The sequence below is a fragment of the Phacochoerus africanus genome, chromosome 1 (genome assembly GCF_016906955.1).
Source record: "Phacochoerus africanus isolate WHEZ1 chromosome 1, ROS_Pafr_v1, whole genome shotgun sequence".
Lineage (NCBI taxonomy): Eukaryota > Metazoa > Chordata > Mammalia > Artiodactyla > Suidae > Phacochoerus > Phacochoerus africanus.
The window spans coordinates 216453341-216468447 of NC_062544.1; the positions used below are offsets into that span (position 1 = coordinate 216453341).

General features: G+C 46.4%; 1 protein-coding gene across 4 annotated transcripts in view; it reads right to left on the reverse strand.

Moving 5' to 3' along the window:
* KALRN (kalirin RhoGEF kinase) overlaps positions 1-15107 on the reverse strand; it is a 697683-nt gene that overhangs the window by 454979 nt on the left and 227597 nt on the right. For all 4 annotated transcript variants that reach the window (XM_047790542.1, XM_047790550.1, XM_047790490.1 and 1 more), the window contains exons 4-5: positions 14759-14951; positions 10630-11142 (exon numbers count right to left, since the gene is read on the reverse strand). In XM_047790542.1, the coding sequence (XP_047646498.1) occupies positions 10630-11142; positions 14759-14951 (706 nt within the window). The remainder of the gene's footprint in view (positions 1-10629; positions 11143-14758; positions 14952-15107) is intronic.

Below are 15107 nucleotides of genomic sequence, written 5' to 3' on the forward strand. Positions count from 1 at the left end.
TTTTTTCACTTAATAAATTGTATCTCAATATCTTTCATTCTTCAAAAAGCCTACTTAAGACATTTCTTCCACTTCCCTTCCTGGGATAGAGTGGATATGTTTTCTTTTTTCTTGGCCCACCTCCACACTCTCTTCCCTCCATATAGCAGACCCCCAACCAACCCTAACCTCTGCCCAGTAAGCAATAAAACCTTGACATTCCAGCAGGTTTGAACCACTGGAGTGGTTCCTTACAAGGATTGGGACTCACAGCAATGCTGAAACTGATTCTCCTTACACTTGCCCACATTATTGCCCTATCCAGTGCCTGAGGTGGGGACAGGTCCTCAGCATCTAGCAGAGGACCTGACATATGGAAGATGCTCATTATCTGTGAACAAAGGAATGAATGAATCAATGAATGTTTCTCAGTTACTTCCCTGTGCCTCATACAATGTCTTTCTCTGATAAGATCTTTCTTTCCTAGCTCACCTAAATTGCTGTGGACAGAATCAGGGTGACCATCTGGATGCTTCAAAGTACTATTAACACAATGTCCATGTTTTCAGTTCCAAAGGGTCACTGTGGGGTCCATACATAAGTAGAGGCCCCCTAGGCAGGCTATTCACATGTAATAATTCAAGTCCCAACCCCTTCCTGCTCCTCATAAGAGACCTGGGAGGAAGCCAAGGCTCCCGTGCCCAGCGTTCCTGCCATGCCTTCCTCTGCTCTGCCCTCCACACCCACAGTTCCCATGCAGGCCTGCGACCTCAGCGGACACTGGGGCTGACTGAACATGCGGCAGAGGGAAGGAGGAGGGGAGAAAGGATGTACGGAAGGGAAAAACAGCTTCGGGAGAAAACACTCACACATGCAGCCTGCAGAACATTGTGACTTGGATTATTTTTGGAATCTAATGTTTCTAATGTTCAAGGGGAGGAAATGAGAAAAAATAAGTAGAGATTCCCAGGACCAGCAGGCTGGAAATAATATAGGACACTGTGTCCTGTATTGGGTGGGACACGGACACACTTCCTCGCCCTGAGCCCAGTCAGTAGCGGGTGGCAGGGCCATGGTTAAGGGCCCCTTAGGAGGAGGGAGGGCAGGAACGAGGGGTCCCGGGAGACTTTCTTAAAAAAAAGAAAATCAGGAAATTACAAACCACTCAGCAAAGACCTTGTCCCGAAGTCCCTCCCAACACCAAGGGCTCAGGCAATTGAATCACAGAGATATGTCAGCACACCCCCTAGAGGTCCAATCTGTGTTTGCCCTCTGACCAGAGCAGGTAACGACACAGGTCAGGTGGCCTTGAACCTCTACTCTGCCCCAGCCCCTCTAGCCACCTCCTAGGTGGCTAGCATATGTGCCCTTTCTCCTGCAGGGCAAAGGTAAGGTTTGTGTGTATTTCTGTCTCTGTGTGTGTATGTGTGTTGGGGGAGGAGGAGGAGCCCCAGCCTCAAAGCAGAGGGCCCACCTTCCTGTCATCCACCTGGCTGTATCCCAGCCTTCCCAAGTCTCCCCTTTCCCCTGTAAAATGATACTCACATCCACCCCCTGGGCCTGTCACACAAAGTAGATGGGAGACCAAATGAGGAACCACCAACTGGGTGGCTCTGGTTGGGTCTTTGCTGTGGATCAAAGTTTCCTATGTAAAAGGAAGGGCTAGATCAGAAAATCTCTAAGGCCAGGGGTGTGAGAAGACTTTAAAAGCCAGCATTCAAAAAAAAGCTATTTGGTATTATAATGACTACAATGTCACTTCAGCTTGACAAATGACACTGCTGGCTGGAGGGGGATGGGGGTTGGAGAGGTGGCAAAGAGAAGCATCAATGGGCCAAGTGTGGGGAAGGGAGGAGGGGGCGTGCATTACGTCCACACTGGCCCCACAGGTTCTTGTCAACCCCAGCAGAATGAGACTTTCAGCCCTGCTTTGGGTCCTGGGGAGTGATCAGAACTGCTATACCTCAGAGGAAGAGGGCAAGAAACAGCAATGCATAATTTGCCAGTGACAGGGCATCCTGCAGAGGTCCTGAATTGCTAGTACAGTTAGTAGGACATACAAACAGCAGAAACAATAAACACATAACCCTCAGTGCATCACCCTGCTGACTACATGGGCCCCATACGCATTTTCTCAGGGTGATTAACATGAACGTAACATTATTTTGTTTGCACAGACCTCCAAGATTATCAAAATTGGATGGACTATAGGAAGTGCTTCTGGCTGCGAGGTGGTAGGAGAATAAGACAGATCTGTTCTTTGCTATAATGCACGGCAGGAGGGGACAAGTGTCTCAGATGTAGAAGGTTCATGGGAAGGCACAATCACATCCCCCTGGGGAGAATCACTTTCCTCTGTGGCTTCAAAAGACAGACCCTGGTATTCCAGAGACCTTTCCCTGCAGTGGCACCTCCAACCCTGACCCATCAGATGTGACCCCAGTTTGACCTCGGTGCTCTTGTCTTATGCATGACCCAGGGGCACCACACAATCTAGTGAGCTTGGGGGGTCCCCATGAACCCACATAACTGCCAACTTCTCTCAAAACTCAATTCTTGATTTCGTTCCGTGAGGGATCACTGAAAATTATTTGGAGCAAGTTCACTTGGAAGACTGCATTGACGACACTGCGAGGTCTCAGTGGGCATTGGATGAGGAATAAATCAGGACTGAAATGAGGCAGGGAGAAGGGAGGGAAGCCAAGGTCTAGGGAGTAGCGAATCTGGGCCAGGCATAGGGCTGGCACCTCCACACGTCATCCCACTCAATTATCCCAACAACTTTGACAGCGTTTAGGCCTTCAACAGATTATGGTTCTATTTGCCAAGAAAATTTCTTATTTTCCATCATCACCCAAGGTGACAACCCTGAAGAGAGATGAGCCAACTGTAGATATACGGGGGGGGCGGGGGGGATGAATAGCAAAATGGCAAAAAATTACTATAGAACTGTCAAGCTATAAGGGGTTTAGACATCTTGTAGTGTGGCAAGTTAGGGGAGGAGGAATGGCAGCTACGTTTGGGTTGGGGTGAGTGGGGGTCTTCACCAAACTGTTCTGGAGATTGTGATACAACCCTAACAAGCCTATTCTCCTCCCCCACCGCCCCCCAACCATGACCGCATGTATACTGCCACTCCACGTCTCCCACTGAAAGACATTTTCACAAAGACAGAATATGGTACATGAGAACAGTGCCGTGGGGAAGCAGGAAAAAAGTCAAAATCTGAGCTACGCCCAATTCTTCATCTCTGTTTTGTTGGGAAGACAAATGGGAGTCAGAGGTTAAAGCTGTGTCTATGGTCTCCCAAGAGGTAAGAACATCCCAGCTCCACACAGCTCCATTTCCGCACTAACACAGCTCCATTTCCGCAAGGACAGGGCACTTGTGGCCGTGAACAGAGTCTCACCACTCAAGGATGAACATGCACGAAGGTATTTAACATTAGGTTTCCCAAAGAGACTGTCCCCACAGGTGGTGTGGTGAGGGCAGCCATTGAGACCAGGTTCCTCTAAGCAAAGAAGAGGCTCTCACCTTGGCAGATGCCTTGGTCACAGAGGAGGTGGGGCAGCTAAATATCCTCCAAAGCGTGGTGATAAAGACCTTGCTGTGGTCGTGTCCAAGCACAGGCTTACACACAAAATAAACACAACGTGGGTATAAACCAATAATAAGTACAGCTCCAATACTGGAAGCCCCACTGCGTAGCTCTGCTCATTCTTAAGGGGATTCTCTCCCAGGAAGTGGGAAGATAATCCTTTCCAGAATGGCTTTGAGCAAGATGAGAGGACAGGCCTCTGGGTAGACATCAGTTTAGCCTCCTTTATTCAGAAGCCAAGTAGACAAAGAGGCCTCCATCAGCTAAGTCTATGTATGCACTGGAGCCCTTCTAAGCACTTTCCCTTCTCTAAAAAGACTGGAGCACTGTGGGCCTTCTCCAGATCGAAAGGCAGATGGAGCAGTGTTTTTGGCAATTTGTGATACTTACCACTGGCATCAGCATGCAGACAGGTATCAGGAGGACAGGACTGGTTGCCTACAGTGCATGGGAGGTAAGCTTCCACATCGAGGTCTTTTCCAGTTCTACCATTCTAAGGTGTACCCTAGGCACCTAGGAAGTGGGAGGGGCCAGAGAGAACCTTCCACTGAGCAGCACCCACCCTTCCTTTTTCCAAGGAGACATCTACAACAAGGCTACTTAATGACCCCTTACATCACAAACTGTCCCCTACTGGGGATGAGGCCTCCCTTCTCTCCAGCAATGGGATGTGCCCTTCATCACACAGGGTACACTGCAGTCAGGGGGCAGGGAGGGGGAAACCAGCTGCGAAACAGGGCTGCAAAGAAAGCCATGCTCTGTGCCTGACTAATGAGGAGCCAGTAGCCTGTGTTCAGTGACCACATTGGAGGACAGGCCCATTAAGTTACAGACCAGAGGGCCCAGGGCCCAGGGCCCAGGTGCCTGTCTTCCAGCAAAATGTACTGTATGTTCCTTGAATCACCTCTGAATTACTCAGCTCTCCCACAAATCGCTTGGGAAGGCCCCCTTGTTATTCCTGAGCTGCAATATCCCCCTTCTCTGAGAACTCCCTAATCACAGAGGCTGTGCCTAGCACAGTGGGGCACACACAGCAGACACAAGTAAGAATAAATAGGACTTGATGACAACTTGCTGCTTCTGGCTCACTCATTTTTATCCACGTGCCTTGTTTGGGGCTCACAACAGCTGCTCAACAGAAGTTGATTAAGTGAATGGGTGGCCTGCTTTATGAATTATTGGTGGAACAGAGTCCCTCCTTTCTAAGTGTTTAACCGGAGGAGAGAAAGGTTCCTTCCCTGCCTGCCACCCCCAAGATGAGGAATGTGTGAGGGCATCACAGAGGTCAGGGGAAGGTGGTGAGGGGTGGCTTCACCCCCCAAGACCAGCTGGTAACTGGGAGCACTGCCATTATTCAAAGCCTGGGAAAAAAGCTGTCACCCACGGGGCCAGAGGGGCGACTCGGTGCCCACCCCTTTGCAAAAATAGAAGCTGGGTGATCACCAGACTTCTCCAATTGCCAAGAGCTTCCCAGATCTGGAATTAGAGGCCTGCAACAAACCTCCCACCAGAGAAGAGGCTAAAACATGGCTCATGCAGTAACTATTTCCTCAGGCCCTTGTTTAGATGTGGATCTGCACACAAGCCTCTTCCCCAAACCACCACCCTCCTCACCCCTTTCCAAAACACCAAATAAGTCAAGGGCTCAGGCACTTAGTTCTGCACAGATATTTTAAATTAATCTTGAAGCAACTTAAAAAGGCTGTTTTTCTCCCCGGTCCCTCACCCAGTACATTTCTGTGGCAGCTGGGTCAAGCCTGAGCAATTTTCACCACTGACTCAATATTGAAATATTCCTGGGCTACCCTCTTCCCATCGTCCTTTCATTCCCTCTGTTTTGTTTGTGATATTCTCCCCCCCCACCCCCCCCCACACACACTCATGTGCACAAACACACATGCATACACATTTCTTTTTTGTTGTTGTTTGTTTTTTTTAGGGCCGCACCCATAGCACATGGAAGTTCCCAGGTTAGGGGTCGAATTGGAGCTGCAGCCGCCAGCCTCCGCCACAGCCACAGCAATGCCAGATCCTAGCCACATCTGCGGCCTATACCACAGCTCACAGCAACACCAGATCCTTAACCCACTGAGCAAGGCCTGGGATCGAACCCGCATCTTCATGGATACTAGTCAGGTTTGATATCACTGAGCTGTGACAGGAACTTTGCACACACAATTCTTTTTAAGGTATAAGCACAGACCCTTAGAGTCTATGCACAGAATTCAGGGATATTATATCTGAATAGGAAACATACATCTTTATTTTCACTAACCTCTAACTAAAATATAGCACTCTCTTCAATTATGAATGTCGCCAACAAACTTCATTAATGTTACCAGTACCTGGGCCGCTGACATCAATGGAAACACACACATTTTCCTATCACATCACAGCTGTTGCCCTGAAATATTATTTATGCTCATCACTACTTTAAAATTATGGTAGTTATAAGACCAAGTCCATCTTCTTATTTAACATGTTCCTAAAGAATTACATATGCTGTTATATTTTAAACATTTTAATGATTGTATTTCAATAATTTTCCAATCCATACATACATATATAAATATTTAAAATACATATTTAAAATTATATATTAAAATATATGTTTAAAATAATGTATAATAATGTAATTTTAAATATACATATTTAAAACACATATTATATATATGTTTGTTTGTTTGGTCTTTTTAGGGCCACACACATGGCCTGTGGAAATTCCCAGGCTAGGGGTGGAATCAGAGCTGTAGCCACTGGTCTACAGCACACCCACAGAAACATGAGATCCAAGCCGCTTCTGTGAACTACACCACAGCTCATGGCAATGCCAGATCCCCAACACACTGAGCGAGGCCAGGGACTGAACCCACATCCTCATGGATACTAGATGGATTGGCTACCACTGAGCCACAACAGGAACTCCCCTAACTCCTATATTATTTTGTACATTGACAAACAGCATTCTGGGAAGTGTCCATAGATTTTACCAGACCAAAGGGATCCAGAGCATGGAAAGCTTAAGAGCCTCTGCTGTCAAATGGGCAGTGGAAGGTGGGAATTTGAGATTTAGCCTAGAGCCATCATGGGCCAGGGGGCTCAGGAGCTAATAGGCAGTGTCCAGTGGTAGCATGAGGCAGATCCTAGGAGCGGCAGGATAGTAGGGTTAGTGGGTAAGAGGTTGGGTGGGCTCTGGAGACAGACAAAACACTGGCTCTGTCCAACCCACAGTGTGATCTTGGGCAGGGCAAGCATCTCTCTGAGCTTCCATTTCCTCCACCATAAAATAGGAATAATGACACACCATCCAATTCTTACGAGCCTGAGTTGAGAGGATATATGTGTGGCAGCAATTACCGCTTGGTTGACTGGCACTAGGCTGACTCTAGAATGTCATCTCCCCTACTTGGGGACTTCTGGAGCCAAGGTTATGTTGTTTTGTTTTGTTTGGAGCCCTGCACTGACTGTGACCTCTTCAGGCTTCCCTTATTGTTGAGCTTCAGGGATGCAGGGAAGTGCCTCAAACTCTAAAACACATGTAGGGGGAACAAGTCCCCTGCCTCCCCTTCGGTCCTGGCTCACTGAAACAGGCACCCAGGCTAGGCGGCAAATCAGATGCCCTGCCCCAGAGCAGAAGGGACCTCAAGTAAAAGGGAGATGCTCCAGACCTTTCCAACATTGGTCACAGGAGCCAAAGTACCTGCCTCTAGCTTTACAGAGCAGCTGGCTCCTGACCTGTTATCTCTCATCACTTGGATATGAGATGGGGGTTCTGCAGTCCAATTATACCTAAGCTGGCACTCCCACATAAATAGGGATCATAACTATATAGAGTTTTATATCCTGATTTGATCATTTAAAACACCTGGAGACATTTTTCAATATGGGCTCTTAAAAGACACAAAACCATTATAACAGGTATTATCTGTCAAACTTATGGGTTACTCTGAGAGGTCATGGTACTCTGAGTGGTACTGAGCATTTAAATATAAGTTATTTGCAGAAAGCTGATATGGGATCACTTTCACTCTTCTTCTCTTTTTTTTCTTTTTTTTTTTTTTGGCTGTGCCCACAGCATGCAGGGGAAATTCCTAGGCCAGGTATCAAACTTATGCCACAGCAGCAACTTGAGCCACGGCAGTGACAATGATGGATCCTTAATCTGCTGTGCCACAAGGGAACTCCCCGTTTCACTCTTCATAAAGTGTATATAACAGTAAATTCTATTCTTTAGCTTGGAGAGAATCTAGAGAAGACACTTTTGCCTCCTCAGCAAAGCCGCACTGTATAGCATTTTCCTTTTTCACTTTCTCGTATCTCCCCTGACAAGGCGAAAGCTTTGAAAATTCACCACTGGAAAAACAATGTCTTGCTTCAGAAAGTGCACAATATTTGTGGAAAAACCTCCAGAAAGAAGTGGAATGGCAGGAAGAGCCCTGGACTTCAAACGGAAGAGTCTGCCATTGTAGCCCCAAGATCAAAGAGTACGCACTTCCCCGCCTCAGCCAAGACACCACCACCCACCTCAGAGGATCAAAGAGCTGCGTGAATTAAACGAGACTCTGTATGCAGAAGTGCTCTGTCAGTAGTTGAGTACACTGCAGGACAATAATTTGGTAACAGTATTGTTACTTCTGTTGCTCAGCTGGCTTGAATCACTCATGGCATGCAGTGTCCAACAGTGGACTCTGCAGCCATGCTGCCCCTCCTGGTTTGGCCAAGTTATTTAGCCTCTCAGTTTCTGCCTCCATAAAATGGGATGATGATAACATACCTACTTCACAGGAATCTCGAGAGATTAAAATGAATTAATTTATACATGGTGCAAAAAACAGTACCTAGTACATAATAAACACTACACAAGGGGAGGTTTAAAAACTACTTGAACTGGTCAACAAATTCAGCAAAGTAGCAGGATATAAGATTAACATTCAGAAATCAGTTGCATTTCTGCATACTAACAATGAGATATTAGAAAAGAAATACGAAAATACAATACCTTTTAAAATTGCACCCCAAGAAATCAAATACACCTGACCAAGGAGGTAAAGGATTTATATGCCAAGAACTATAAAACATTAATCAAGGAAATTAAAGAAGATGTAAAGAAATGGAAGGATATTCCATGCCCCTGGGTTGGAAAAATTAATACTGTAAAAATGGCTATACTACCCAATGCAATCCCTATCAAATTACCTATGACATTTTTCACAGAACTAGAACAAACAATCCAAAAATGTATATGGAATCACAAAGACCCAGAATTGCCAGCAATTCTGAGGAACAAAAACCAAGTAGGAGGCATAACTCTCCCAGACTTCAGGCAATATTATAAAGCCACAGTCATCAAGACAGTGTGGTACTGGTACCAAAACAGACAGACAGAACAATGGAACAGAATAGAAAACCCAGAAATAAGCCCAGACACCTATGGTCAATTAATCTTTGACAAAGGAGGCAAGAACATAAAATGGGAAAAAGACAGTCTATTCAGCAATTATTGCTGGGAAACCTGTACAGCTGCATGCAAAGCAATGAAACTAGAACACACCCTCACACCATGCACAAAAATAAACTAAAAATGGCTGAAAGACTTCAATATAAGACAAGACACCATCAAACTGCTGGAAGAGAACACAGGCAAAACATTCTCTGACATTGACCTTATGAATATTTTCTCAGGTCAGTCTCCCAGTGCAATAGAAATTAGAGCAAAAATAAACCCATGGGACCTCATCAAACTGAAAAGCTTTTGTAGAGCAAAGGAAACCAAAAAGAAAACAAAAAGACAACTTACAGAATGGGAGAAAATAGTTTCAAATGATGCAACAGACAAGGGCTTAATCTGTAGAACATACAAGCATCTTATACAACTCAACAGCAAAAAAAGCCAACAACCCAATTGAAAAATGGGCAAAAGACATGAATAGATATTTTTACAAGGAAGATGTACAGATGGCCAACAGGGACATGGGAAAATGCTCAACATCACTGATTGATTATTAGAGAAATGCAAATCAAAACTACCATGAGATACCATCTCACACCAGTCAGAATGGCCATCATTAATAAGTCCACAAAAAACAAATGCTGTAGGGGCTGTGGAGAAAAGGGAACCCTCCTGCACTGTTGGTGGGAATGTAAGCTGATACAACCACTATGGAGATCAGTATGGAGATACCTTAGAAATCTATACATAGAACTACCATATGACCCAGCAGTCCCACTCTTGGGCATATACCCAGACAAAACTTTCCTTAAAAAAGACACATTCACCCGCATGTTTGTTGCAACTCTATTTACAATAGCCAAGACATGGAAACAACCTAAATGTCCATCGACAGACAACTGGATTAGGAAGATGTGGTATATATACACAATGGAATATTACTCAGCCATAAAAAAGAATGAAATAATGCCATTTACAGCAACATGGATGGAACTAGAGACTCTCATACTGAGTGAAGTAAATCAGAAAGAGAAAGACAAATGCAATGTCACTTATATCTGGAATCTAATATTTGGCACAAATGAACCTTTCCATAGGAAAGAAAATCATGGACTTGGAAAATAGATTTGTGGTTGTCAAGGGGGACGGGGAGGGAGTGGGGTGGTTGGGGAGCTTGGAGTTAATAGATACAAACTATTGCCTTTGGAATGGACCAGCAATGAGATCCTGCTGTGTAGCACTTGGAACTAACTATGTCTAGTCACTTATGATGGAGCATGATAATGTGAGAAAAAAGAATGTATATATGTATGTGTAACTGGGTCACCATGCTGTACAGTAGGAAAAAAATTGTATTGGGGAAATAACTATTAAAAAATAATAAGAAAAAAAAAGAGAAAAAAAACAACTCTGTGATCATTGGCCAAATATAAGACTGGGGTAAATGTATATCAGCTGAAACCGGTAGGCAAGTTTTTAAAGATTTTCCACAAAAGTATTATCATTGATCAAAAAGTTAGATTAGCAGCCTCTGTCACTCTCCCTGAAAAGCCATGTAAGCCCCCTCCCCAGGCCCACTGAGGTTTGCCTGGAGCCCTCCTACCTTCTCGGCATCCTGCTCAAAGAGCCGCAGCTGGAAACACTGGTCCAGCTTGAGCTTGCGCACGTGCCACATCTGGTGCAGGTGCTGCCTGGTGGAGTGCAGCTTGTCCAGGAGGCTGGTGATCTTGGGCACCAAGCTCTGGAAGTCAGCGCTGCCCGGGATGCAGTTGCGCCCTGAGAAGCCGTCGCTGCAGCGGATGCACTGCAGCAGCCGCTGCCCCTCCCGGTCCAGCTCTTCCACAGGGGCCTTGAGCACCTTCTTCTTGAGCTGTGTGTGCTCATCAATGAGGCGCCGCGAGCCCTCCACGTCCACTGGGAACTCCTTCCGGGCCAGCATCTCCTGCAGGTCCTCAAGGCGCGAGAGCAGGTGCACAGCACTGTTGAAGAACTCCTCCAGGGAGAGCCGCAGCTCGATCCACTCCTCGTGGTTGTAGTCCAGGGAGCCGTCGAACTCCTCTGTCAGCTGGGAGGGGTCCACCAGCTTTGTGAGGCCCTCCACGGACACCATGCTCGTCTGGGATGGGCAGACACAGAGAGGGCCATTCAGTGATATTGGGTGAGTAGGGGGAAGACCCCAGGGCAGCCATAGGCAGAAGAGAGGAAGTCAAGGGGGAAGGCAAGAGAAGTCCACATAGTAATGACCCTGCCTGGGAAAGGGCAAGTGGGAGAGCACATGGCCCCCTGGTCAGCAGCCACAATCGGCCAAGGCCAGCAGTTTCAACAGATTGGCTGACTGGCTCAAAAAGCCTCTCCACCAGCCACCCATTTGCCAGGGAAGATGAAACCCTGCTGCTCTCATCTCCCTCCTCCCCATCCCCAAGTCCATCACAGCAGGGTTTAGGATGCTAGAAGCAGAAGGGGGAATAACAAACCAAGTCTAGCTCTAGGAGCTCTAGTTCTCAACAGCTTTAAAACTCAGGATCTCATCATGGTTGCCCTAAATGGTATGGGTCAATCTTGGGCTGCAAGCATCTCAGCATCCATCTTCCTGCCTCTCCCGATGAGCAGATGCCCTTCTCTGGTGCAGTGAACAGACAGGCTGGGCCAGGGAGTCTGAGTCCTCAGTTTTCTCTGAGCCTACAAGCTCCTGGACAGTAGAGTGGAGAAAGTGTATCTCCAGGACACAGAGCGGCAAATGACGGCACTGGCGACCACCCCAATTTGCCAAGAAAGAGCTTTCCTTCCTATAGGATTTCCTGATTCCCTCTCCTGGGGAAGGAGAGGCTACTACAGAAATATACGGATGCAGAATCCAGCCCTGGACTAACTAATTGGGTGAACCAGGCAAACTAAGTTCTCAGAGTCTCAGTCTCTTCCTCTGTACAATGGAGATAATAATGCTTTTCTCCCAGGGCTGTGCTGGAATTAAATGTGATGGTGTGTAAAATACCTAGAGCACCAGGCTTGGGGAGTCCCTGTCAGCCTCCATCAGGATGTTCCTCACTGGACCTTAAAAGTGGTTCATCTCCCTTGATCTTGCTGCTCTCTGAGCATCTCCTCCTCTTCTCCCTTCCCCTCTATCTCCTTCGAAAGGCACAGGAAGGAGTTGCCTGTGTCTGCAACAGGGCTTCTCAACTGGACTGCTCATCAGAATTCCTTGGGGAGTTTACAAAAGCGCTGATGCTCAAGCCTGACCTCTAGAAACTCTGATGTAGTAGGTCTGGGCTGGAATTGGGCCTGGGTGGTTTTAAGAGCTCCTAATATGCAACCAGGGGCACAAACCTCTCTTTACCTAGATCCCTGCTATTCAAAATGAGGCCCTCAAACCAGCAGCATCAGCACCACCTGGGAGCTTGTGAAAAAATGCAGAATCTCGGATCCCTAGACCTACTAGGTTAGAACCTACGTTTAACAGGATTCCCAGAGGATTCTGTGTATTAAACTCCAAGAAGCCCTGTTTTAGAGCCTTTTCCTCTTTGAACATGGCTCAAAGTTGCCACTTCCAGGAAGTCTCCCATGATTCCATTTACCAATTATTAAGTAAATAATTGCCATTCAACAAGCCTGGACTCTCATCTCTGTAGCATTTACTGCTTTAGTCGGCACTAACCACTTCACCTGCTCTTTGTAAAACACTATAGGAGTTCCCACCATAGTACAGTGGGTTAAGAATCTGACTCCAACAGTTCAGGTTGCTGTGGAGGCAAGGGTTCGAACCCTGGCCCAGTGTAGTGGGTTAAGGACCTGGTGTTGCCATGGCTGTGGTGTAGGTGGCAGCTGCGGCTCAGATTCAATCCCTTGCTTGGGAACTTCCACATGATACAGGTGTGGCCATAAAAACAAAAACAAAACCCCCCAAAAAATACTACTTTGTAAATATTCCTCCAAGTGGGAAGCCGCCAGCTCTCTCTCCTGTTCATCTTGTTTAGCTGGCAAAGACAAGCTTGCTCAACTTGGGGTGAAGGGGGTGCAGGGAGATGGGAAGTGCTGGGCAGCTAGGCTGAAGTACAAGTTTCAAGATTTGTTGGAAAGATTGTTTCCAGTCACTTCAGCTAATAAATTTATAGGCCTGTTGTCACCACTTCTGTACAAACAAACCAAAAATACACAAAGCATTTATTTCCCTGCAGGACTCCTAGCGTTGGGAACATGTGCTTGGAGAGCATAAGAATTAACTGTTTTTACACCAAGTCAAAGTTCTCATGTGATTTTCACGGAGAACTGCCTTGGTCCGATGGTCAGGTTGTTGTGCTCAAACTGTAGCCTGTTGGAGCCAGCACACCCCCTGCTCACCGCCCCCCCCCCCCAACGTGCTCCCCGGCCCTGGGGACAAGTGTCTGAAATGGAAGTTGCTGCTGGATTAAGAGCAGCTCGGCCTTTCCAACACACACACGTATGTATAATTCATCCCCTTGAGGATGGGGGCCACAATTCCAAGAAAGGGAAACAGCTTGGATTTGGCTGGAGCAAAAGTTCCTAAATCGTGGATTTAATCTGACATGTTGTCATTAAACATCCTCGGGGGGCACATATAACCTCCAGAAAGATCTCTTTAAAAAATATGTTTTCTCTGAGTATAAAAGTAATACAAAATTCTCAAAAGAAAGTAGAAAAACCTAAAGAAAACAAAAACCACCATAATCCAGCCACCTCAAATAAATCACTGTCACCATTTTCATGCATTTCTCAGTCTTCTTCTCCATATACTACACACTTAAAAACAAATTTTAGATTATACTACCCAGACAGTTTTATAAGTCCCCCTTTTAAAAGCAATATAGCATGCACATTTTTCCATGACACTATTGTTCTAAATATGATTTTTAATAGCTTCATAGTAACCAAAATTAATGGGTATTTAGCATAAAAACTGTGTGTGTGTGTGTATATATGTGTATGTCTGTGTGTGTGTGTGTGTGTGTGTGTGTGTGCAAATCTGTGCATTCATAGGGGTGTGAATTATTGCAAAAAACACTTTGATGATGGAGTTCCCGTTGTGGCGCAGTGGTTAACGAATCTGACTAGGAACCATGAGGTTGCGGGTTTGATTCCTGGCCTTGCTCAGTGGGTTGACGATCTGGCGTTGCCGTGACCTGTGGTGTAGGTTGCAGATGCAGCTCGGATCCCGTGTTGCTGTGGCTCTGGCGTAGGCCGGTGGCTACAGCTCCGATTAGACCCCTAGCCTGGGAACCTCCATATGCCGTGGGAGTGGCCCAGGAAATGGCAAAAAAAAAAAGACAAAAACCCCCAAAAAAGCAAAAAAACAAAAACACTTTGATGAACAACCTTGTGGGCTTTTTTTTTGTTTGTAATTATAATTGGCTTTTCATCTTTTTTGTTTAATTTTTATAGTAAAAATATTTTCCTAGAAGGAGAATTACCAGATCGGTGGATATAAACTCTTTTTAAGGCATTTGACCCAAGTTACGAAAATGCCCCAGGAACAACTGTTCCGATTTATACTCACCAGAAGTAACAGGACTGCCTCATGACACCGTGTCCTGTGACAATCTCTCGAGCCTCATATTCCTTCTGAGGCTCTAACTGGTGAGGCCACAGTAGCCAAAGAATCCTGACCTATCAGGCCCTGACATGTTGGGATGGCAGGGTAGATAGAGAAGTGCAGGTGAAACACGGGTGGGTGGCAGGAGGGGAAAGGAAAGGGGAGCTAGGAGAGAGGTCCAGCTCACCTCAAAGATGAACTTGGAGCTGCCAAAGTTGGTCTTCTGTTTCTGCCAGAAGTTGTCGGGCTTGATGATGAGGGCCACATGGATCTCGGCTGGGAAGGCTTCCTGCAGCGTCTTGAGGAGGGGCTTGATGAGGTCCCACTTGGAGCCCCGCATGTCGATGATGACGGTGAAGCCACGTTTGCACACGTCCTCGCTGTGGGGAGGTCAGAGGTCAGGCATGGTCACTCTAGGCAGCTGAGACTCTGGAGTATACCGTCAAAAAGCATCTGGAAACCTGCCTTCCTCTTTATCTGGACTAACCTTTCGACTTCAAGCCAGGCCTCCTGGCTGCCTTTCAATTCAACTCAAA